Source organism: Gopherus evgoodei, chromosome 5, assembly GCF_007399415.2.
Source record: "Gopherus evgoodei ecotype Sinaloan lineage chromosome 5, rGopEvg1_v1.p, whole genome shotgun sequence".
Lineage (NCBI taxonomy): Eukaryota > Metazoa > Chordata > Testudines > Testudinidae > Gopherus > Gopherus evgoodei.
This window is the reverse complement of record NC_044326.1, coordinates 120378658-120404222: the sequence shown is the minus strand read 5'-3', so window position 1 is coordinate 120404222 and position 25565 is coordinate 120378658. Positions and strand designations below refer to the sequence as shown.

General features: G+C 40.6%; 1 protein-coding gene across 1 annotated transcript in view; it reads left to right on the top strand.

The window, feature by feature from the left end:
• Nucleotides 1-25565, top strand: part of GRID2 (glutamate ionotropic receptor delta type subunit 2) — a 1091344-nt gene that overhangs the window by 859260 nt on the left and 206519 nt on the right. The window contains exon 10 of the mRNA XM_030564822.1: nucleotides 12985-13182. Coding sequence (XP_030420682.1) covers nucleotides 12985-13182 — 198 coding nt within the window. The remainder of the gene's footprint in view (nucleotides 1-12984; nucleotides 13183-25565) is intronic.

Sequence of the window (25565 nt, the reverse complement as noted above, 5' to 3'; positions counted from 1 at the left end):
AACAGCTAGAGGCCTTCCATATGCGATCTCTGCACACCAATATGAGGATCCACTGGCAGGACAAAATTACCAGCCTGGAGGTTCTCCAAAAGTCAAATGCCATAAGCATTGAGGCCATGCTGATAAAAGCCCAACTACGATGGGCTGGACACATCATTAGGATGCCTGAATATCGACTCTCCAGAAAAATTTTCTATGGAGACTTGGCACAAGGAAATCGGAATCAAAGCCACCCCAGAAAGTGCTGCAAGGACAGCATCAAGAACAGCACACACTGTTGTGCAATAAAACCGGATGGTCTTGAGAAGGCTGCATTAAATAGATCAGCAGGGCAACACACAACGCTCAGAGCTTTCCAAGTCTTTGAAGAGGACAGAAATAATCAATTGTTAGCTGCAAGGGAAAAGCTTATATATAGCTATAGCTACCAAGACACTCACCAATGACTTTATCTGCCTGATCTGCTCCTGAGCAAGCGTGTCACACCTTGGACTTCAGAGTCTCTCCAGAATCCACAAAAAGAGAGGGCATGAAAATGTCATTGTCGAACCGACGGACTACACACACTATGTCACAGCATCACACAATCTGTATATACATATGTTGCAGAAGAACTATTTTGGAAATACTTTAGAGGAGTTTTAAAATTGGTCTTGGGACGATTCTTCGTCTTTAGTTGTGAAAAATACAAAATTCCCAAGATAGCAACAAATCCCCACTTTTCTTGATGTTTCTCTTCTCATTTTAGAAGATTGGACAGGAAGATTTTTTTTTTAAACCAAACACATGAAGAAAAATGTTCAGTGAAATGTCTGTAATTCATATTGACACTGGTAGATGATTTTATTCATCCACCAGTGAAATAAACACATCATGAAGATTGATACATGATACAGTGGGCTGGCTGTTTGCTATTCTTTCTAGTTACCCAAGTCCTTGAGATGGAAGCTGTCATTCTGTATGAAATACACATTATAAGATTCACTATCTCTTAGGAGACAGTCAGCTGGAATGGAACTTTCTCTGACCATGCTGCTTTTCCTACCTGGAAACTGGAATCCAAATATCAGGTTCAGAGGATGACTGGACATTTAGGAGATCAAGTATAAACTATCTTTTTTTATGAATATATCATCTGATTGTATATATTTAGAAAAATAGGGTTTGGCAATTTATAATTTAAGGAGGATAATAGAGCAGTAGGCAGACAGAATGGCAGGATTGAGTATCTCTTGCACTAAGAGAGGCTGTATCATTTAGAATTAAATATTAAAGTGAACTATTTCCTTTTGGCGCAATGGCTGCAGTATCAAAGTTTACTTTACCTTTTTACAGGTAAGCAAAGTATTACTAGTTATAGCAGTATTTCCTTTTATAGATATTGTTTATATTTATATGGCCCCATTACCTAAGGATTTCACAGTCTCTAATGTGTTTAACCTTACAGGACCCATGTGAGATAGAGAAGTGCCATTATCCCCGTTTTGCAGGTGGGAGACTGATTTCCCCAAGGTCACACACGAAGTCTATGGCAGTACAAGGACTTGAAGCTTCCCGTCTCAAGTCCTAAGCTAGTGCCATAATCACTGGACATTCTTCCTTTGGGAAAGTCTGCTCAAATCAATCATACCTTATCTAGTGATAGAAAAGTTGTTTTTTAAAAAAACCTGTGTCCATTATATTAAAAAGCCTGAATTATTTAGGCCTATATAATGACATACTCAGACACTATAAATGAGCTACTGTCCATAGAAAAGGAGAATGGGAACTGGAAGACCTGAGTCAGTTTCTAACCCAGCTACTTACTAGTTTTGTTTCTTGGAAGCAAGTCACTCCACTTTCCATCAGTTTTCCTTGTGACTCTATGCACGCCTGTATTCACACCCTGCACACTCCTGCAATGATAATTGTATAGAATATGCCTTGTGAGGTATCATATGAAAGCTAACAACAGGCTTCCCTCCACGAGATTTGAAAGTATTTTGTCTCCTGATTGGTCCTCTGGTCAGGTGTTTGCAGGTCACTGTTTGTTAACCCTTTATAGGTGAAAGAGACATTAACCCTTAGCTACCTGTTTATGACAGTCCTAGACACAGGAGATTGAATATGAATATTAATATGTTGATAAACAGGTCTGTCTTCATGTCAAGTATAATTCCCAATTCTGGACCTTAGCATCCAAAATATGGGTACTAGCATGAATTCCCCTAAGCTTAATTACCAGCTTAGATCTGATAGGCTGCCACCAATCAGGACTTAGAGTAGAGCGCCTGATAGACTCTGGTCTCCCCCAAAAACCTTCCCTGGGGGTCCCAAGACCCAAATTCCTTGAGTCTCACAACAAAGGGAAATAAACCATTCACTTTCCCCTCCCTTCTTCCTCCTAGCTCCTTCTCGCCCTGGGAACACTAGGAGATCGCCTGATTCAACTTCTTGAATCACCACACCGAGAGGAGTGTTACCTTCCCCCTCATCCAGAGGTCGTACAGATTCAAGCTGCGTGAATCTAACACAAAGAGAAAATGTATCATTCCCTTCTCCCCACCAATTCCCTTGAACCTTACCTAGGAGAAAAATCAAACAAGTCTTAAAAGCAAACTTTTAATTAAGAAAGAAAAAAGTAAAAGGTTTATCTCTGCCCTTTAGATGGTAAAAAGTTACAGGGTATTATAACTATAAACAATAGAAAGAAACTTTCTCCAGCAGAAACACAATTTAAGCTACTTCCAGCAAGTACACATATGCAAATGGAAAAAAAAACAAATTAAAAAACTATGACCGCCTTACTTACAATTCTGAATAGATAAGAGACTGTAGCAGGGAGATTGGCAGAAACCTGGTTGCACCTCTAGTCCTGTCCAGGACCCAGAGAGAACAAAGCCAAACCCAAAACCCACAAACAAAGGCTTCCCTTCACGAGATTTGAAAGTATTTTGTCTCCTGATTGGTCCTCTGGTCAGGTGTTTGCAGGTCACTGTTTGTTAACCCTTTATAGGTGAAAGAGACATTAACCCTTCGCTATCTGTTTATGACAGTCCTAGATAAAGGAATGTATATTACCTCCATTTACATATTGGCAGTAAACATAACAATCAAAATAAACCCCCGTGGCGGTTATCCTGTTCCTATACTTGAAAGACAGAGACTTAACATGGGTCCTGCACCCTGGGGAGACACAGGAGATTGAATTCCAGGAGACCTACCTAACTTGTAAGACAAAGACATCCCTTCGGGGATATAAGGAACAGAGCAAGACTCTATCATTATCCTTCATCTCGGGACACAACGAAACGAAGTGATTTGATCTCTGTGATTGGTCCTGGCCAGTAAAAAGGCGGAAAGGAGATTATGGGTAAAAGAAACCATCTTGAGCAAAGACTGTATATTTGCTAGATTGTTTTAGACTTTTAGATGCTTGTTTTCACTTTTATTTGCTTGTAACCATCTCTATCTTTATCTCTGTTACGTGGTATCACTTAATCTATGCTCTTTTTTTAATAGACTTGTTTTGCTTTTATTGTAAACTAATTCAGTTCTGTGTTTGGAGAGCGGGGTGCATTTACCCCAGTTAACTTAATAAACTCTTTAAAGGAGTAAAAAAAAACATGAGTATTTCTGGCACCTTAGAGACTAACAAATTTATTTGAGCATAAGCTTAATTCTTTTGCATAGAGACTATCCGGTTTGGCCAATGTACATGGCAGAGGGGCATTGCTGGCACATGATGGCATATATCACATTGGGTAGATGTGCAGGTAGACCAAAAGAATTAATGGACACAAGTCTGACATCAGGAATCATAACACTCGAAAACCAGTAGGAGAACACTTTAACCTGTCTGGTCATTCAATGACAGACCTGCGGGTGGCAATTTTGCAGCAGAATAGCTTCAAAAACAGACTCCAACGAGAAACTGCTGAGCTGGAATTGATATGCAAACTAGATACAATCAACTTAGGTTTAAATAGGGACTGGGAATGGCTGAGCCATTACAAACATTGAATCTGTTTCCCCTTGTAAGTATTCTCACACTACTTATCAAACTGTCTGTACTGGGCTATCTTGATTATCACTGCAAAAGTTTTTTCTCCTTACTTAATTGGCCTCTCAGAGTTGGTAAGACGACTCGCACCTTTTCATGCTCTCTGTATGTGTATATATATCTCCTCAATATATGTTCCATTCCATGCATCTGAAGAAGTGGGCTGTAGCCCACGAAAGCTTATGCTCAAATAAATTTGTTAGTCTCTAAGGTGCCACAAGTACTCCTGTTCTTTTTGCGGATACAGACTAACATGGCTGCTACTCTGAAATTTAACGGAGTAGTGACTGTGAACTTAATATCTTAATGCACTGTGATAGAGGCTGGGCATTGCAGAGAAACATCTCTAAGGACTTTGGGGTCTGGAGTTCACTGATTGTTACCTGATAAGCGAGGTTTGGGCTGGGACAGCCTTGAGGAATTTGCTGGTGAGGAAGAAGGACTGTTCTGGCAGAAAGCTGATGCATAATCTAAATTGCCAGCAAAACTTACTCTTTCTCAGGCAGAGAGGTAACACAGTGGCTCTCTATTCTGGGTAGTCCCAGCAGTGTGTTACATTCCTATCGATAAAACTTGGATAATTATGTGTGACCATCATTTTAACAGATTTTGAGATTATCAAAGGGAAGTGGGTACATAAACTAAGGAGGGATTTTCAAAAGTGGATTGGCCTAGTTCTTCTTCCACTGAACTTAATGAGAGTTTTACCATTGACTTCAATAGGAACAGAATTATGCTGAGTGTTTCTGAAAATCACACCCTGAAAGTATGATTCTTATCAAAGTCTTTCTTTACTTTCTATAATATGCACCATCTAGGTTAATAATGTTAGTACAGGTATAGAATAAAGCATGCTGTACAGCTTCAGAAGTCAAGATTGCATTGTTTGGAGCAACATATTAGGAATAATATGCAAAAGGACTCTAAAAGCTTTAAATATAGTCTAATCTTAATGCACGTTTTTATCATATCTACTATGATGGCTCAGAAATAGCTATTGTGGATGAAAATCAATACACAAAGCTTTGCCGCATCTTAATATAACACTGGCATGATAGTGCCATGAAGGAAACCTCAGTCCTGTAGTAAGACAATAGAAGTATTTTAAAAAGCACTTTTTAGAAAAAGAAATTGCATTAGTAGCAATAAACCCATAAAAAGGCAGATGTTTACAGTTAGAGCCTCCAATTCAGGAAATCATCCCTGTTTCAGAGCATTACTTAAGCATATGATATTTAAGCACATGTCCAAATCCTATTGAAGTAAATGGTAAAAGTTCCATTAAAGTCGGTCAGCTTTAGGGTACAGTGCAGACTGAGCTGTGATTGTGTCATGGGTAGGCATACCTGCACTAGCTTTAATTTAGCTGCTGTGTATAAATGTAGTAGTGAAAACATGGCAGCCTGGGCTTTGATGCAGTTCAGCCGTCCCTGTCCAAGTCCACCGAGTGTCCTCCTGCGTATGAACTCAGATTGCTAGCCTGCATTGAATTCCATGCCACTGTGTATTCACTGCTATTGTTACCCGTGCTTGCTAGATTAAAGCTAGTGCAGATATGCCTGCTTGTGCAACAAACGCACCTTCTCTTGCTCCATAGATGTTTCCCTAAGCGCATGAAGAAGTGCTGTCCTGAATAGGGACCAAATTTAAAACTCCATTCTTATCTTACTTATCTCAGCTTCTAGGGACTGATCATGTCAACAGAAGTCAATGGAAGTTGTGTGAATGCAACTGATTTGCTGATCAGGCACTTTGTAGTACAGATGATCCTAAAACAATGGTTTTGTATCCAGCCTGTTGTTATACAGGTCCTAAATTGGGTGTTAAAAACAGTATAAGACTTAACCACAATTGTCTCTGTTTTTGTAGGTTTGAGACAGACCTTTAATTTTAGTATGGAGGGGGGAGGGTGTACATAGGTCTTTTAATTATTTTTCTGTAACCATTGCTAGTAGGAGGATTATCTATAAGGAAAAAATTAAATGTTTCAATTAAATTTTAGCCATTGATTCTAACATAAAGTAATATACTTTTGTTGTTCAATTAAAAATAACAAGCTGCTGAACTGTTCCTATCCAAGTGTAATGCCTGAACCTCTGGTCAATAAATCACTCAAGGAAAAGACATCTTTGGGGCTGAATTTCTCTCTGAAATCTAGAGGGGAATAAAGTCCAAAGTGATTAAAATTTAAAACTCAAACTTTTAAAAAAAGTCAAGGAAAAGGTGATTGTACCAACTAGCCTCTTGTGTTTGAAAAATAGCTTGGCTGTAGTTTATGGTCTTTCCCACTGCTTCCTCTCGGTTGTAATGGCTACATTTGGTCATCCAATAGCCAAAAGAATGGAGCTGACCTAGTCAATAATGACTGAGAATTTCACATTTGGGAGCAATTCCATGATGTTTACTGGTGACTGCAGTTGTCAAATATCATGGTGTATATTTGCCTCATGTGATTACTGAACCCACGCTCTGTCTGCATGAATCATTTAATGTGCCTGCATGCTGTTTATTACGTTCAGTACTGAGTTCAGACTAAGTGTCATACCACACTCTGCTATAAAACATGAAAGAATGTGTAAGGTAGAGCTACATTTCTTGTTTCACTTGATTTCTCTCTCCCCCGTCCTCTAGCCCCTTCATCTTTGCTAGAGAGGAAAGGAAAGTGTATGCTCCTTGATGGAGACCCATTTAATGAATTCAGATTGTCAATATTAAAATATCATAATCTGGTATGTTCAGAAAATTATAAATAGTAGACAGAGGTCATTTTCATATGCTTTATGAATTCTAATCACAATTAGCTAATCTCACCACTTTTCCAAACACAACAGGAGCACATAAGGTCATCCATCTGCAGTTTTAGAATCAAGCCTCAATATGTGTTGTAAACCCCCAGAGATTCTTTCTCCAGTTGTACAAATCAACATATTTCTGTTCATTGTTTGATTTCTATACATCCTTCTTTTTAGGAGGTGTTTTCTTGGAAAAAGCTCAGGCTATTTTATGACTAATTTAAAAAACCATCCTTGTTGGTGACCTGTGACTCAGCTAAGTAGAAAAATAATATCCATTCATCATCTTCAATTTTTTTATGAGAATTTCGTATTTGTGAGAGGTACCTGCTTGACAGCCATTTATCCAAAAATCCTGTTTTTTTCCCTGTAGAGTGAGCATCACATGGAAAGCAGCAATGTAACACAGCCTCTCTTCTCTGGCTCACTTTCCCTTGTGAGCCTCAACTTCAGACTTGAAAGTCTACCTCTGGCATGAGAATGGAATTGGGTTTCCATGCCCAGTCAAATGTTGGTTTCTCTGCTGAGTCTGCCAGCAAGGAAACCAGTGGATGGTGATGGTTTGTACACTACTCCACTGTGAACTAGACTGAGACTACCAAGTCATTTCACATAGGCCCCTTAATGTAACCTTATTTCTCAAGTCCTTAAAGATACTGGCCCACTGATACCACCAATGATGCCTTTCCTACTTTTCAGAGACATTTTATTTCCTATAATGAACTCATTAAAGGCAATCCAGAATATTGGCATGTCTGTGTGAATTTCATCAAAGGAATTAGCAATAATACATAGCATCTTAATCCTACAGTCTCAGGACACTTTAGAAAATTTGTGTATCCTTATCCCCATTTACATGTGGGGGAATCTAAGTTCAGAGAAGATAGGTGACCAATCCAATGCCATATCGCAAATGAGCAGTTAAGTCAGGAATGGAATGCCGGTTTCCTTACTTCTAGTCATCTGCTCTAACTAGACTTCGCTGCCTTTCTTATTATCAGCTCTGTATAGTACACTGAGAAAACCAGCTGCCTGGCAGACATATCTAGAGAAAATTCCCCATCTCTCTTATTTCACATTTTCTGAAAATTCTGTTTACACCAGTGCTATCCCCCTGAAGCTAATGTGTTGGTGTAACTGAAGGCAGAACTTGGCCCTTCGTAACTTTTTTCAATTCTGTCTTTCATATCTCTCTATAGCTCACTTCCCTTATTATATTGCTGTGCTGTCAATTTGCTTCCCCTAGTCAAGTAAAGTTAAAATCTCTGATACTTCTCAGCTTCCATTTCTATCCTTGACCTAACTTATTGGCTTTTTACTCACTTGTCCATTTCCCCTTCTCCTCCTGAAGCCTGGCCTGCTGTATTTTGCAGTCTCACTCTTCCACCCCTTTTCCTTCACCTACATACAATGCTTGCTTTCCACTCCTAATCCTCCTACTAGTCATACTAGTGCCTAAACACAGTATAGATTTACTTAAATACTGAAATATGACAAAAAAGGAAAGAGATTCTGTGGGTTGAGAAGACTCATGCCTTCAGGAGATCTGGGTCTAATTCCTAGCACAGTCACACACTTCTGTGTTGCCTAGGTCACATAATCTCTCTCTGCCTTGGTTCCCCATCTGTAAAATGTGGTTGATACTTCACTACTCCACAGAAGTGTGAGATGCTCAAATACTTTAGTGATGAATGCCATAGAAAAGCTATAAATAAATAAACTTTATAGCAACAGCTAAGTGAAGCAGGCAAATGCTCTCCAGAGTTGGCATCTCCAATATATTTTTGTCATCTCTTCTTTCCCCATCACCTGCCTTGATCATGTCATGTTCTCTTAATCACACATTTAACTTTACACAGGATCTCCAGAGGTGCTGACCTGACAAGGTCTTGGGATATTTCATCTTCAAGTTCTTAGACTGTAAGATCCTCTGGGCGCAAGGACCTAGCCTTATGTTTGTAAACAGCCATGCCTTTCCTCTGGAACTATATAAATATTGGCAATACTGTCTAGCTTTCCCTTTACGGTCATGTCTCATTTTCTCTTCTCTCCGGCTAATCTTGTTGGATCAAATCCTGACCTGTAGCTGTTAGATGGCTATGGGATCCACTGAGGCAGAAGAAGCTCCATCACAGGCCAACTGAAGTAAAGGGGGAGCAGCAGAACCCGTGGGATTCAGTCAATCCACCCATTCACAAATGATTGTATTGCTTGATTATAGGGCTCCCTGTGAGCCCCTACCTCCCCAGGCTCCTCTTTCTTCACTGTGTCCCCACCAGCTGCTCTGTGGGGGTTATTGAATCCCTCTGCAGAGGTAATTCTTGCAGTCCTTGAGTGGGGGAGACAGGCTCATTTTCTTCCCTTCACCAGCTCAGTAGGACTTGAGTAAAGAGTCACTTAGCGGCCCATCCCAAAGTAGCTTGATTGACCCCTTATTTCCATGGAAAAAGAGGGTGAGGATTGTTTTGGTTTACTGTAGCCTGCAGGAAGCTTCATTGCCTACCTGCCACCTTCAATCTTCTTTCCTGTACCTAGCATGCATGTTTGTGTCTCCCACCCTAGCACAATTCCACTTTTTAGTCCCCTAATTGTTCCTGTTCAGCACATGAGAAATTTAAAAAAAAAATTAATTGTCCTGTTTTCTCAAAGAGAAAGATGGTCACTCTTTTTTGTTTTCACATATTGTTAGGGAAATGTCACTCTCCTTCTCTAAACACAGGATCAATAAACCACTACTGTAGTTTCAGATAGCAGCATTTTTGGGGGGAAAAAATCAAAAACCACATGTAAGAAGTATTTTTGTTCTCTCTTGAATGTTTTTTGAGTACCTATAACATATTACAAGAAAGTTGGTGATGGATTTTGCTTTCCTAGTATTCAACAAATTGTGCATGTCTGAACATCTTTCCACGTAGCAATGTGGGAGACTGTCTCTTGTTACCCATCTGACACACTGGACACCTTTTTTCATTTTGACTCTCTCACCAACAAAGAATATTACCTAATTTAATGAAAGATTAAAATTAATAGTGAAAGCTGCACACTTTAAATGCTGTTTAAAATCGGCTAAGCAATTAGCTGGTGCTTTTAAGCTGATTGAATACAAATTCAGAATTATGAGCAGCTATTATCTAATAACCCAACAAGTGTTGTGAATAAATCCTTGCTAATATGAAAATTATCAACTCCTGGAACCCTCTATTCTACAAGCAGAGACTTTGTGCATAATGCCCTTAGATTGATAAACTGCAGATGTTTTTGGGAGAGTATTCATTTATTCCTCTAGCTTGCGTTTATGCTTAGGGTATCTGTCATTCAAATGATCAGCAAATCAGAATTCACAGTTTGTTTTTGTTAATAGGCAGACAGGTCTTCATTGACTTAGTCTCAATTCTTTTAATGCTCTTTAGACCCAATCTCTGGAAAATAACTTAATGGATTGGGTTCAGTTATTGCTTTCCATTTTTATTTCTTCTGGCTGATTTTTAGAATCATAAAAACATAGAAGTGGTAGGGACTTCAAGGTCATCCAGGCCATCCCTCTGTCATTTTCAATGATTGTACGTGTGATTTGAAAGAAAACAGTAGACACTGACAGATGCATAGTAATATCTTGACAAATAAATCAACACTTCCTTCCCCCCGAGAGTCATAAAAGAATGGTTTGCCAACACAATCCGGTCATGTGTTTGTTTGTTTGACAGTGTCCTTAACATGTAGTTATAGTCAGGACAGTGTCAACAGTCTCTAAAAATGTCACCTTATTCAAAATATCTGCCTGCTGTGTATCTTTGAGTCATATCTACTTAGGTTATTGGCAAAATTACAATTGTGAGCCAGTACAGCTGGATTATTTTCCACCTTGTGCAATGTGCAAAATACTCAGCTAAGATCTGACAACAGAATCTTCATTACTGGTGACAATGTGTGAGATACAAAAAGATAATGCAGCTTGACTTTCAGATCCAGGTTGTGTTTTCATAGGGGAATAAAAACCAAACAAACCCTTTTTACATGTTAACAGTACATCTCATCTGGATATCACTGAAAGAGTTGAACAAATAAGGAGATATGGAACATCATTTTTAGAGTTACCTTTGTGTGTAGCAAAACCACTACATACTTGATTAGGACCTGGATTGCAAATCCACACAGAGCAATAAGATCCTTCCTCTACATAGAGTTGTGGGCTACAAACATTAGGAACAGGAGGTCAGGGAGTGACAGAGAATTGGGTGCATGCAGCCTTGGTCCCAGCCTCAAAGAGCTTAGAGTCTGTATGCAAGGCAACAGATGGATATAGACAAATCGATGGGGAATACAAGGAACCAGTGAGATGATATTGGTCAGCATAATAGGTGGTGGACTCAAGTGTGAGGGGCAGCATGAGAAAAAGCATGAAGGTGCTTGTATGAAAATTTTACAAGTGGGCTATGGAGGCTGGCATCATTGGCTAATTAGAGGTGGGAGTCAGTCTCTCAGTTGTGAATGAGAGATGATAGCAGAGTGGAGATATTTTCTCAGATGATCAGCAAAATGACAGCACAGATGAGAACCCCCAAATCAATCACCTGTTAGCTAGCTGTGTGGCAATCAAAACTTTCTTGTACTCAAAAATATGATTTTGGCTGTCTTTTTTTTTTATCAAAAATTTAGAAAAAACATACAACAGAAAATATAATGTAGAGGAAAAAGGAAAGCAAAAAATATTGGTTAAAACAACCTTGGAAGTGCAGAGAATATATTGTGGCATGACTTAACTTAAAACTAAACCACACTTACAGATCTCGGTGAAAAATGAAAGAAAACGTTACTAACTGGGAAGTCTTATCTATGGACAAACTAACTCACCAATCCAATGTCTATTTTTGTCAGATACTAACGACATCCTTTGCTGAATATTTGCAAAGTCATTTTTTCAGAGGCAAACCCACCTGCTTCTTAAAATGTTCCATTTAGTATCCACTAGGTGAAATCAGTTAAAATAATGTCAACGAGTTTGTCTTGTCATGTTATAAATGAATAATCTGGTGTTTCCAGTTCACAGTGAAGGAAGAGAAGGGCAAGAAAAATGTTAGTCTTTCAAGTTTGTGGCTTCTTCTTGTCCAGTTTTAGCCTACAATGTTAATTAATGATGGCATTTATTTGTCAGATGTATCAGATCTTTGTGCTCAATAGAAAATGACAACCCTGTGGAATCCTTCATATTTATGAGTAGTCATCCTGTGTGCATCTCTCTGCAGGACTGAAATTAAATTGCACAAACAGAAGAATCCTGTACCGAGAGGCATTTGATATTAGTCTTTTGACTTATTTTTGAAATATTCAACAGAAAACAAATCAATGACTTTAACAATATCTGCAAGAACTAGATCTTCAGCAAATGATATTTAACAGAGCCCGAGACATCATTAATAGTGTATTGTGTAATTCAAAAGCTTATTTCAAAATAATAATTGATTAAATATATATCAACATAAAAAGCACAGTTGCATTTTAAAACAAGTGTGAAATCTTTTTTCTACATATAATACCTTTTGAAGATGCAAATAACATGAACCAGACTCTGATGCCTAATTCCAGTACAATAGCATCTTAGTGTTGCCAACCCCCACCATTCAAAAACCTCTGTGAGGCCCCCAAAATCATGAGGATTTTTTGTAAATACATTTTGTGTTCTGTTTGTCATCTGGTTCTTGAACCTTAAGGATACACTTGGGTCACTTTTTCAAGTTCTAAATCCCAAACAGGAGGGCTGAAAACTTAGTTTTTCAAAAAGAAATAACATGAGACTGTCAATAAAATTCTAGGAGTTATCAATGTCCTTTACTCCACAAATCATCCCATTCACTAAAATGGGACAGACCACGGAGTAACTACAATGGGATGATTTCAGTGTGAGTAAGGATATCAGAATCTGGGTACCTGGGTAAATTTTGCAACTTTACTCATAGCTAGTTCTATTTAAATAGTGGGATTACCTGCAGAGTAAGCTATCACTCACTGTGAGTAAGAGCTGCAATATTAGGCCCACAGTTAATTTTCTAGTTTCATGAAAGCATAAAATTTCCTGATACATTTTAAAAAAATTTAGCCTCCTTTTTGGTCAGTGTAATAACTCGTTATGTTCCTACCTTTCTCTCTATGTAGGAGGAGCCATTTGTGATGGTGTCCGAAAATGTTTTGGGAAAACCGAAAAAATACCAGGGTTTCTCTGTTGATGTCTTGGAAGCCTTAGCTAATTACCTTGGCTTTAAATATGAAATTTATGTTGCACCAGATCACAAGTATGGAAGCCCCCAGGAGGATGGGTCATGGAATGGACTGATCGGAGAACTAGTATTTAAGGTAAGGAGGTTAATTATTTATTAAATTAAAGGTGTATAATGACCCAGAAGCATGTAGCTTATTTATTGATGTTGCATCATTAAGTGCCTCCCTTGATGGCTCAGTGGTATTGTTTTATATAGTCACGGCCTATGCTGACAGGATCTGATACTGCTACCAGTGCCTGGGGAGTGATAGTGAGATGATGAACATGGAATGATTCATCTGTTACCAGGGATCTTTCATCCAGTTTTCCAACCATAATATAATACTGTGAGGTAATGTGGTAAAAAAAAAAAAAACAACAGCGATCCTCAGCCTCCTAATTAACTTGGCAAAACCAGAGGCTGTTCTAAGGGGGAAAATTCTATGTTACTTTAATTAGTAAGACATTATATAAATAATGTATAGCACCTAGAGAAATATTGGTGGTGATGAATAATAAGTAAGTATATGATCAATAGAAAATGTTTTATTTATGTATAATGTTTGTATGATGTAGATGCATCAATTGAAAGCAGTATATTTGTTAATCTGTATTTAATAAACCATCTTCATTTACTTAATTCTACATTAAATGTTTAATATTACAGCATATCTAAATTAAACAAAATAAACCTGCTTTATTTGGCTTTTTTTCCGCTCTTCCCAAGGTATCTGATTCTCTGCCTTTATTTTTTCCTTTGAAAGGGAAAAGAAAAATCCGTATAGCAGATGCTCTGACAAATTTCTTGATTGTGCTGTTACGTTTTCAGATAAATTTAACCTGCCCCTGCTAATCCTGGATGTGGTTGTCACCCTGTGGAAGCATGTGGAGAAGTGCTTGTTACTCCTCCACTCCTCAGTGGAATGGAGAAGAGTATTGTTTCCACTACAACACTCTCTTCTCTCTTTCCCCGCACAGAGGCTGCTGTGCTGGAGCTCTGCATGAATGGAGCTCCATGGAGTACAGGGGAAGTGCCTGTGCCATCCAGTGTATAGTCTGAAAATATCTGTATGGAAATCTAAGTAGAAGATAATAAGCTGTATTATATCCCTCTGGGTCTCCTCTGTAGCAGCTATTGAGCATCCCCAGAGAGAATATACACAATAATAGTGCAGGTCCAATGTGAACCACAGAGTATCAGCTATTCTTTGGCTCATGGAAGAAGGTAACCTTCCCACTGGTCTTTCCAAAATCCATGGTTTCTAAAGCTTTATTCTTCCATACACACAAGTAGCTTTTATACCACAGGTTATTTCTGTACGGGGGACAGTCTGGCCTCTGAATCTTAATGGAACAGGATCAGATTTTTAGATTTTTTATTTTTTCTGATATAAAAAATCATCCTTTCTACCCTTCAATTTCCTCCACTCACAGTTTAAGACAGAATAGAAGGGGAAGAACGCAACTTCTACCAAGAATGCAGTTCTCACTTGCGAAGTACACTAATTTACATAGAAACAAATAAGAGACGCTTGAAGTTTACAGGTCATTCAAGAGTAATCTAAAGAAGTGATAGAAAGAGGAGATTACCTTAATAATCAACTCAAATCAAGAAACATCCAAGAAGAGTGCATATTGGCTATTTCCCCACTTTCCAAAAGAGGCCTTGAAACCAAAAATGAAACTGCAGACTTATTTAAAATCAGCTGGGTTTGAGGAGGGGGGAATAGATGAAACCGTGGATAAAAGTCATATTTAAGACAGTGGCCAGGTCTCACCAACGTTAGTTATTCTAAGAGAAAGTCATTATTATTTATTACTATTTGATGAGCAACTGGGTGCCTCATCAGCAGGGCCAGTGCAAGGATATTTTGCTCCATAGGTGAAACTTCCACCTTGTGTCCTCCCGCCCCCCTGCCCAGCCCAGGGAGCCAGAGCTGTCCCTAGCTATTTTGGTGCCCTACACTGCCCCCCCTGCGGGGAGGGGGCTGTGTGGGGCCCCAGGCCTCCATGTGGGGGGAGAGTGGGCTGTCCCCAGGCCTTGACAGGGGGGGAGGGAGGCTGGTCACTTCCTGTGGGAAGTGGAGTGACTCGGCCCCAGCCTGATCCACTCCTCTGGCTCCCAACTGCACTGCCAGTGAGTGCTGGGAGGCAGTTCCCCCCTCCCGCCAAGCCTGGGAGCCAGAGGAGCAGAGCAGGCTGGGGCCGGGTCACTCCACTTCCCATAGGAAGTAGCCAGCCCCCCCGTCCCCCATTGAGGTCTAGGGCCAGCCCCCTCCCGGCTTCCCCCAGCTGAGGCCTGGGTCCCTAGCCTGCTCTGCTCCCATGGCTCCTAGGCTTGGGGGGAAGGGGAGGGGGAAACTTCCTCCCCAGCACTCAACGGTGGCACAGCTGGGAGCCAGGGGATCGGAGCAGGCTGGGTCCGGGTCACTCCACTTACCATGCGGTGAGTGCAGGTTTGGACCTGGCTGCAATCTTCATGGGAGTGGGGGCAGGGTTGGGGCAGAGCAGGAGTGGGAAGAGGCTGGGTTGGGGCGGAGCAGGGACAGGGGCCATGGGGAAGAGCCGGGGAGCCCCTCCACGCAACTCCCAGCCCTGGAGAGCCCCCCCTGCAGCAGCTCCCTCCTGCCCAGGCAGCCCCCTCCCCCCCCCCGCGGCAACTCCCTGCCCCAGCTCACCTCCACTCCCATGAGTGTGCTGACGCCACTCCACTTCTCCTGCCTCCCAGGTTTGTGGCGCCAGTCAGCTGTTTGGTACGGCAAGCTTGGGAGGGGAGAAGAATTAGAGAGGGGTGGTATGCTCAGGGGAGAAGGTGGAGCGGAGGTGAGCTGGGGCAGGAAGTGATTCCCCTGCGTGCGCACACACACACAAACGTTATCTCTCCCCGAGCCCCCTGACCCAGCTCACCTCCACTCCACCACCTTCCCTGAGTGGCCGCCTGGTTGGCCTAGTGGTTGCATCAGCCCTGCTCATCAGAATCAAGACCTCTTTATGCTAGTTGCTGTACAAACTACTTAGCAATAGAAAGTCCCTGCCCTAAAGAGTTTACAACCTAATACAAGATGCAACAAATAGAAGAACAAACAACTGGAGGGGGAAAATTAAGTGCCTGTACCGCCCCTTGGTACATTAGGGGCGCTGGTGTAATATAAATAATAGTTGCTGTAAAAAGGAATGACAAATGTAAATGACTTAGTGGCTGATTGTGGAAGCCATTTTCCAAGTCTGCAAGTGATATTTAATTAGCAGTCACAGCAAATAGTAAGGAGCAATGTAATCAGATTAAGTACCTAGACCATTAAGTACTTGGGCTAATAGATGGCAAATGCAGATAAGTGTTGAATAATAAGTCTCGCGGTAAAATGCACTAAAAATAACCTATTGAATATCTGCTAAATGGTAAAATGATATAGCATGCGGACTAAGAAGGAAGGTGGGAATTAAAGAGCACTTGAAATGGAAAATGGATGATCCCAGGTGGTAGGTTATAAATGAATATGTAGTAATCAAATATCGATAATAGTGATGGTGTCAACCTTATCTGCATTGCTTAATAACACAAAGTCTATTAGGATGTAAAATAACCACCCATGAGAAATGGAGGCATCCCTATTATTTGTAAAAGACTGGAAAATGCACTAGAACACCACTAGGAAATGGATTGGTTATTTTAAGAGGTATTTACTATATATCCAGCCTCTGTGATGTTATCCTCAAGAATTGGAAAAGTTTGGGTGGATAGTCAATGATTGTCAGTACTTCTTTGGCCTTGGATTGAGGGAGCAAATCTTGTGAGAAAAAGTTCTTCAGCACTTACAGTATTTGTTGGTACATCTTACTTTTGTAAAATAAACTGCCTTTGTCGTAGTGGTATCTCTTGCAAATCCAGATGAAACTAGGAAGTGTAGAGGTGTGCCGTGATCATTTTTAAAAATTAACCTAGCATTTTTCAACTTAACAAAATTGATTTTTGTCTTATGTTTTGGGCATAGAATCAGGTTGATTCTTGATTTCTAATCATTTCTCTGTTCTCTAATTATTATGATACATAATCTGCTGTTCTGTGCAATGGCCAACATACCATCATTAATTTGTCATTGGAGACACAGTGCATAACCCAAACAGAAGAGTCCACGTTCTCAGTGACTTTGGGACTGAGGCAGGATTGAAATATATTTAATCAATGTCACATGACTGTCTCAAAACCCAGAAATCCTAAATCAGAAATCCTAAATACTGAAATCAGATGGTTCACTAATACATGTATAGTATTCTTTCCTTCCCAATAACAGGATGCTTGGAGAATCTCAAAATCATTCTGAGATCAGACATTTACATTGATAAGCAAATGACGACACATCATTGAAGGTGAAAAGCTACAGTATGTGTGTTGTTTTATTCGGATGCTAGAAGTGCACAATCTGTGACTCTCAATGAATGTAATCTCTCTCTTTGACTTATGCTGAGAAGTTATGATGGGAGCTTGGCTTTCACTGACACACAACTGTGTCTAGACATCTCTTTTTTAATTTCCCCCCTACTACCGCAGTCCAAAGCTGATGACCTGTATTGAGATAGGAGGTGATCTTTATCCCATTATATTGTTAACAGCAGAGGTTCACTGTGCCTTTTCTCTCTTTCCATTTCCCTGCCTCACTTAAGGGACTATTGAATTGCTGGGCAAGCAACCAGCATAGATCTATCTCTCACGGCATGCAGGCTGTTCCTGGAAGCCTGCTTTCTCCTTATTTACAGTGAACTGAGCTTTGCTTCCAGAACTCCAAAAACCTCTTTGATTGGCAACCTTGGGGTGAAAATCACTTTAGATTAAAACTTCAAGCTATTTTAAAAAATTCTTATAGGACATTGCCTGATTTTTTCCATTCAAATCTGACATGCTAATTTAGCCAACACAATGTGGAGGCCATTCAGAAACCCATGGGTTGCCCTTTACACATTGCCAGATGAGCCAAGATGGAGTTGGGCACACTGTGCACATGTAAAAATTAAATCTCTCTCTTCACAAGTGTTGTGGAAAACAGCAGCACTCACACGACGCATTGTTGAGTGTATCTCTCAGAGAAGGCACGTCATGTCTTTGAGATGCCACTGCAGCAGGTGCACCATATGAGATGACAATTGCTATAGTGCATAGTTCCTATGTTAAATAGAGCAAAGCTTCATGTGCTGCATCCACATAACATTTCCTCGAAGACAGGCAGGCACACCTCCTCCAGTATTCCCAGGGAGGTTAAAATTTTGCTTCTCGTATTTGAGTGCAGGGGACTTGACTAGATGACCTCTCGAGGTCCCTTCTAGTCATAAAATTCTGTGATGATGACTTATGTACTTTTCTTTTTCATGAGTTCACTGTAACCCATGTCCCGTCGCTACCTGACTCTCTCCACTTTTCAGTCTGTAGACTCCAGAGGTGTGAAATCAGAGACATTAAATAGAAGGTACAGTCCTGTGGGAAAAAGAAAGCGAGGGCAGGGTAGCTTCATGTCTTATCAGGGGCTCGTGCAGCCCTCAGCATAAGCAAGAGCAGTTTTGGGGACTGCTTTAATTTATGGCAGCCTTACCTGGACTGCCTATGTGCTTCTTTGCTTTGGCACAAAGTGCTATGTGCATGCCCCAGATCCACTATCAGCCATGCATAAGGCTGCTTACATCAACCTCATGGTGATCCTCCCCTGGGGGAATTCTTCTCCAGATGTAGTGTCCCCTTTATATTACTATATATACCACTGGAGCAGCTTATGGTGGCAGAATGGGGACCAGACCAGGGCTGGCCTTACCATAAGGTGAACTGAGGCGGCCACCTCAGGTTCCAGACCATGGGGGGCCGCCACTAGGACCCAGAGTGTAGAAAATTATGTCTGCTGCTGGTGCATATGTATTCTCTCTGCTCTAGATGCACAGAGATGGTGGAGTGCTGTGCTGGAGGAAGGAGGGCACAAGAGACATAACAGGCAGGCAGGAGACAAGGTGAGAGGGAATAACAGAAAACAGCAGGAGCTGCAGAGAGAGAGAAAGAGGGAGAAGGAGGAGCAGCCTCTTATGTACCTTGCTAGCACCCCCGGGAGCCTGGACTGATTAACACAAGCTTCTCAGGGAGCTTCCTGTTTCCTGCTGCTTCCCTGAACCCGCTTGAGTAGAACAGGCAGTCAACTGAAGTAATAGGAACCAGTTAGGCCCTTAAGACACTGATATCTTCCCTCACTCAGGCCCTGCTACCAGTCTGCTTATTTGTCCCCTTCAACTGAGTGTTGAGAGCCATTATAGGTGGTACAGAACATCAGTCATGAGTGAAAGAAGGAAAATGCCCCTCTGGGGCAGCATTCAAAAAAAGAAAGCAAGGAAAGGAAGTTTTTCTATCTAAGCAGGAAGGCGCTCTCCTGAGATACATAGACACAAATGTTCATGTTGAGCCTTCCGGCCCCAGCGAGGATGTGAGTGGTGAGGAGATGCCTGATCTTCCAGTTAGTCAGAGTGCAGGTGACCTGGCAGCTACTGAATCATCCATATCTCCATCTCAAATAGATGTAACCATGCACATTCCTGAAAAAAAGTGTAGATCAGAGAAGAGTGTGGTGGAAGCACAAGAAACCGCTGCTGCTGAGTTTAGTTTCTTAAATCTAGATGATCCAGAACTGTGGACCCACTTGAGCAATAGCCTGAGGGACTTCCTTGTACAGCATGGGCCATAGCAAGTGAAAAACTTCATGTTCCCTGAAGACAATGAAAACAGAAGTTTCCATCCAACACATTACTGGCGTGAAATCCCCAATGGTGACAAAGTGGAGAGGCCATGGCTTATGTACTCAAAAACCCAGAATGCTGCACACTGTTTTTGTTGCAAACTCTTCCAGTTTAATGTTCCAGGCACATTTGGTTCTACAGGAACTAAGGACTAGAAAAATCTGGCTAGAAATCTGGCATGCCATGAGAAGGCAGCAAATCACCAGAGAGCATTCCATAGGTGGAAAAAGCTTGAGGTGAGACTAAGGTTAAAGGACACCATAGATGATCAGCATCAAGAGAAGGTTGCATCAGAGTCTCTTTACTGGCAAAATGCTCTGAAAAGGCTCATTGCCATTGTGAGAATGCTTGCTACCCAAAACCTAGCACTGCATGGCACTTCAGATCAGCTGTATATGCCAAACAATGGAAACTTCCTTAAAACTGTGGAGCTGATGGCTGAGTTTGATGCTGTACTCCAGGAGCATCTGAGAATCACCACCCAAGAAATGTACGCACACCACTACCTTGGAAAAACAATTCAAAATGAGATCATACAGTTACTGGCAACAAAAGTCAAACAGAAGATTGTGGCAGATCTGAAGTCAGCAAGATATTACTCTGTTGTTCTAGACTGGAGATTCAAAGCATCTATGTATTTTTCTCTGCATCAACTCATTGATGGCAAATTTTGAAGCAGCATCTGGGAAAATCCTCTCTGACACTGAAATCACCGAGTGCCACATGATGGGAAAGTCGAGTGGAGGTGATAAAGCCTATCAAACATCAAATTGGGAACATAGATGATTCCATAGTTGCCATTATGGGGGAAAACACTTTGACAGGAACTGTTCATGGGAGAACAGTGGCAGAGAGAAATGGAATCACCAGAAACACTTAACTTCCAATTTCTGTGTGGCTTAGTGTTGTGGCATGCCATACTGTTTGAAATAAATGTTGTAAGGAAGAGTCTCCAAGGTGTTGACCTTGATATATCTAGAGCAATGGAACAACTGGACAAAGCAAAGTCATATTTACAGTCTTACCGGTCAGAAGAGGGATTTCAAAACATTCTGAAGAGTGCACGGAAGTTGGCAGAGGAAGTTCACACTGAAGCTGTTTTCCCACTCATTCAAGAACACAAGAGTCACCGAAGAAGACATTTTGATTACGAGGCCTGGGATAATCCCATAAGAGACCCCAAACAACAATTCAAAATTGAATTCTTTAACCAGGTGCTAGATTGTGCAATACAGTCAGTTGAAGAATGTTTCATGCAGTTCAAGGAACACAGCTGTATATTTGAGATGTCATATGATATTCCAAAACTCCTCACTGTACCAGCAATGCAGGGCACTGGAGACAGTGTTGACACACGATGGCATGCACAATATTGTTGCGAGTGATTTAGGTGATGAACTGAAAGCCCTTTCAAGATACATTTCAGCAGGATCAACTCCAAAGGCTGTTCTGGAATATATGTGCACAAATAAGATAACCACCCTCTTTCCAGATGTTTTTGATGCTCTGTGTGTACTTCTAACACTTCCTGTAACAGTTGCCAGTGGAGAATGCAGCTTCTCCAAGCTGAAGTTAATAAAAACACATCTACACTCCACAATGACAGAGGAGAGGCTAGTCGGCTTTGCAACAATCTCAGTAGAGCATGAGCTGGCCCAAACTGTGGACCTTTGGCAGGAAGCAGTGCAAATCTTTGCAACCAAGAAGGCACAGAAAGCACTACTTTAATTATTCAAACAGATAAAAATGCCAGTGTTTACTGTGCAGACAAGAAAAGTTGTATTTGCTGTTCAGGTGTTTGAAAGTTAAGTGTTATTTAAAATTTTTGAACAAGGCATGTGAAGTTGTTAGTTCTCCTTTATTGGGGATAGGTAGCAGAGCAGAACCATGAGAGGAGTAGAACAGGAAGAAGGCAGAATTGAGACCTTTCAAAGTTTTGGCCCAAGTGAGGAGGCATGGGGGCATGGTTTGAGCCCCGCCTCAGGTGCCAAAATGTTGTAGGCCAGCCCTGGGCCAGACTCAACCCCCAGGTGTTTTCTGACACAAAATAATGTCTCTTCTGTTGGAATAAATATTTTCCTTATTTTTTTTAAATGCCAGCAAAGTATTTTGTTTAAAACTCATGTTTGCATCAAAAAAATCACATTGGACATAATGCCCTTGTTGTATTAATCAGCACATATTTATCCTCGGATTAACCTTAAATAGCAATTTAATGAAAGGTTGCATTAGAGAAAGTTTAAGATTGGACTAAAAAATAAATAGAGGCTGTTGCATCAATGTTGTCAGTTCTCCTTAGTCTTAGTTATAAGCACGGAATCACCATAAGATTGTTTTCAGGCATATAGAGCAATAATCATAGACGGGTTTACTTAAGCAATAACATGTAAGGTTTAGGGGATTTCCTGGGCAATGATGATCGACTTGTGTCAGTGCAGAGCGGTGACATCACCATCAGCGCCATGTTGTAATGACTAATGCAGTTTCATATACAGGCCATATCAAGAAAAATAATCTTCTCTGCTGTTTGTTCAGTAGCCAGTCAGTTTCATGAACCAACTCTCAGTTTCATTTGACTTAAGTTTGTAAACCAAAATAACTAAGCTTATGATAATTGGTAATATTTTGGCACTCCTAAAACTTAATGAGTGGAGTATTTCACATGTTTATAATTTAGACTGGCAACTTTACATCTAAATATTGACATAATTGCATGCATTTGCCTTTCTTTCTATGAAGCACTTAGCAAACCTTGACTTCTGAAAGCTGGTGTCTCTGATTTATTTTGAAATGATAATGATAGGCATTTCATTTTTCCACTTGCCAGTTTTTGTTTTAATTTAACATAATCTGTACATAATTAAGAACATGCACCTTTGATGGATCAACTATTAGGTGAAATCTGGTAGTTACTATAGGTCTGATTTACAGATAAACTGGTGCCCACAGCTCAGTCAGTGAGAGCTGTACGTGCTTAGCACCTTCAAAAATCAGCCCATATGTGTCCAATTCGTCACTTGTTTGGCAAGCATTGGGAACTTTGCCTGAGAAAGGAGTGCTGAATAGATACTATTGGGAAAATCATGGTCCCATAAAAGTCAATAGCAAAACTCCTGGTGACTTCAGTGAAGCCCAGGTTTAACCCAATGTGTTCAGTGAGTCACGTTTTGATACACCTTGGTTTACTGTTGAGTGTGGTCTCATTTTGTTGTGTGGATTAACCGTGTATGCATATGAATAATCTATAATCATAACTAAGGCTACAATTTACACATGGGTATTTTTAGTAAAAGTCATGGACAGGTCACTGGTGTGAATGTCTGTTTATTGCCCATGACCTGTCCATAACTTTTACTAAAATTACTCATGACTAAATCATAGCCTTAGTGATGATTACAGATTATTCATATATTTACACGGTCAATACACACAACAAAATGAGACCTCATTCAACAGTAAACCAAAGAGTATCAAAACATGACTAACTGAACACTAATTATGGGAGGAGCTATTCTCGGTGGGGCTGCTGGTGGGGATCTGCTGCTCTAGGGGGAGGACTAGGGGTTGCTGCTGGAGTGGGAGGCAGGGCTAGTGGCACCAGCTGCCAGATGCCACCCCAGGACTACTGGGCAGTGGCCTGTGCAGCTGGCCCCAGGGCCACTCAAGCAGCAGCCAGTGTGGAGTCACCTGAGCGGCTGGCTGCAGAGTCGCTCCAGCAGTGACTGGTGTGGCTGTCCCCAGGGCTACCTGAGCAGCTGGCCCCAAAGCCAGCTGCTTGGGCAGCCATGGGGTCAGCCACACTAGACCCTGTAGAAGTTACAGATCATGGAAAGTCATAGAATCCATTATTTCTGTGACCTTCATGACAGACGTAGAGCCTTAATCATCACTCACTGAGATATTATATTGCTACAAATATGCTACAAAAATCATTTTCACGGTTTTCCTGCAGTTCATACAACACATTTCTGTTCATAAAAGATCTCTCACTTGACATGAAGCAAATGCAGTACAGTAGCAACCAGGTTGGTACCTGTTAGTAGCACTTTTCACTACAGTGGTGCTAGCCAGTATTATTACTAACCAACTTTGGCATCAGTGGTAAAGAAATTGTTCTCTAGGAATACACTGGTTAAAATTCAGTCAATAAAATAAGTATGTGGGTAGTAATAATCCCTCTTAAAAAGAAACCTAAACACAATCAGGGCTGACTCCAGGCACCAGCACAGGAAGCAGGTGCTTGGGGCGGCACATCCATGTCCTCGGTGGGAATTCAGTGGTGGGTCCCTCGGTCTCTCTCGAAGGGAAGGACCAGCCACCAAATTGCCACTGAGCTGCCGCTGATCGCAGCTTTATCTTTTGTTATTTACCTTCGCCGCTTGGGGCAGCAGAAAAGCTGCATCTCCACAAATGACATGATACTGTGCTCTTCCGTACAACACATTTCAACACATCTCTTGTGAAAACCTGTTTGTTTAAAAAAAAACTTTAGTCATGATTGCAGTTAGTCACTATTTCAGTAATCTGTTTTTTTAAATGAATCCTTCGCACTCTCCAAACTATATTGCTTTCCATCCAAGAATACCAAAACATTTAAAAATGTTAAGTTAATTATACCTCATTGTACTCCTGTGACGTAGGGAAATATTTTAATAACAATTAATTTTAGGTCAATTATTTAACCAACTGTAACCAGCAGCGGCTTAGACTAGAGTTTAGAAGAACTCAAGACTTCTAGGGTCGCTCTATATCCACGAAATCATACTTAACACCAGACTTGAGTCAAACATACAAAATTATTTGCATTTAGCCTTGTCTCTGTTAATTAATTATTTGTGAACTGACTTTGTCTTTTACAAGTTGTTAATTATTCAAAATTGATGTATACTTTATGTGGAAAACATTTCAGAGTGGGTCATTTGCATAGTGTTCTCAGCTCTGATTATTCTGGGGTATGATAGGTCATCAGAGTCATATGGTTTTCTTTAAGCTCTTCACCTGAGTGATTGAGTACTTTTATAAAGAAGCGGAAGGAAATCAAAGTGACTTTCAAGTTACATGACCGAGTCTTGTGCAAACCTTCACTCTGATGAATCTGCACAAATATTCCTGAGACTTTTGCTGCCTGTGAATCAAAAAACTTCAAATAATCATTTACTGAAAACTAACAGAAAGGGATATGAATTACAATCAAAGTGAATTCATGAGTCCAAATTCTCTGCTGATGTCAGTCAATGCAGCTCCATTTAAGTCAGTAGAGCTATCTTGGTTTAGACCTGCTGAAGCTTTGGTCCATGACTTCTATGCAAATAAATATTTGAAATTATTTTTTTCCCAACTCATCTCAACACTACCCCTTCCACACACTGTCCCACTCACACAACTGTGGAAGATTAGTGAAGTTTAAGTTCAGACATCAATATTAACTTTTGTACTAAGTACATCAAGCCCTGTCTAAAGCTTATTGTGATTAATAGTGTGGCTGTACTATGTGTAGTGGAAAATATTGACAGAAAATGTCAAAACGAAATTGGGATTTTCAAACTGGATCCTAATCCTTGCCTGCTTTTTATTTATCACAGTTTCATTCCCATGCTATGCCACTTAAGATATCACATACATCTCAATATTTGGGTATCAGTAATTCCCACCTTGTCCGGACATAGATGAAAGAAATTCAGGAGAGTCAATACATTAATAGATTTGCTAATCCTTT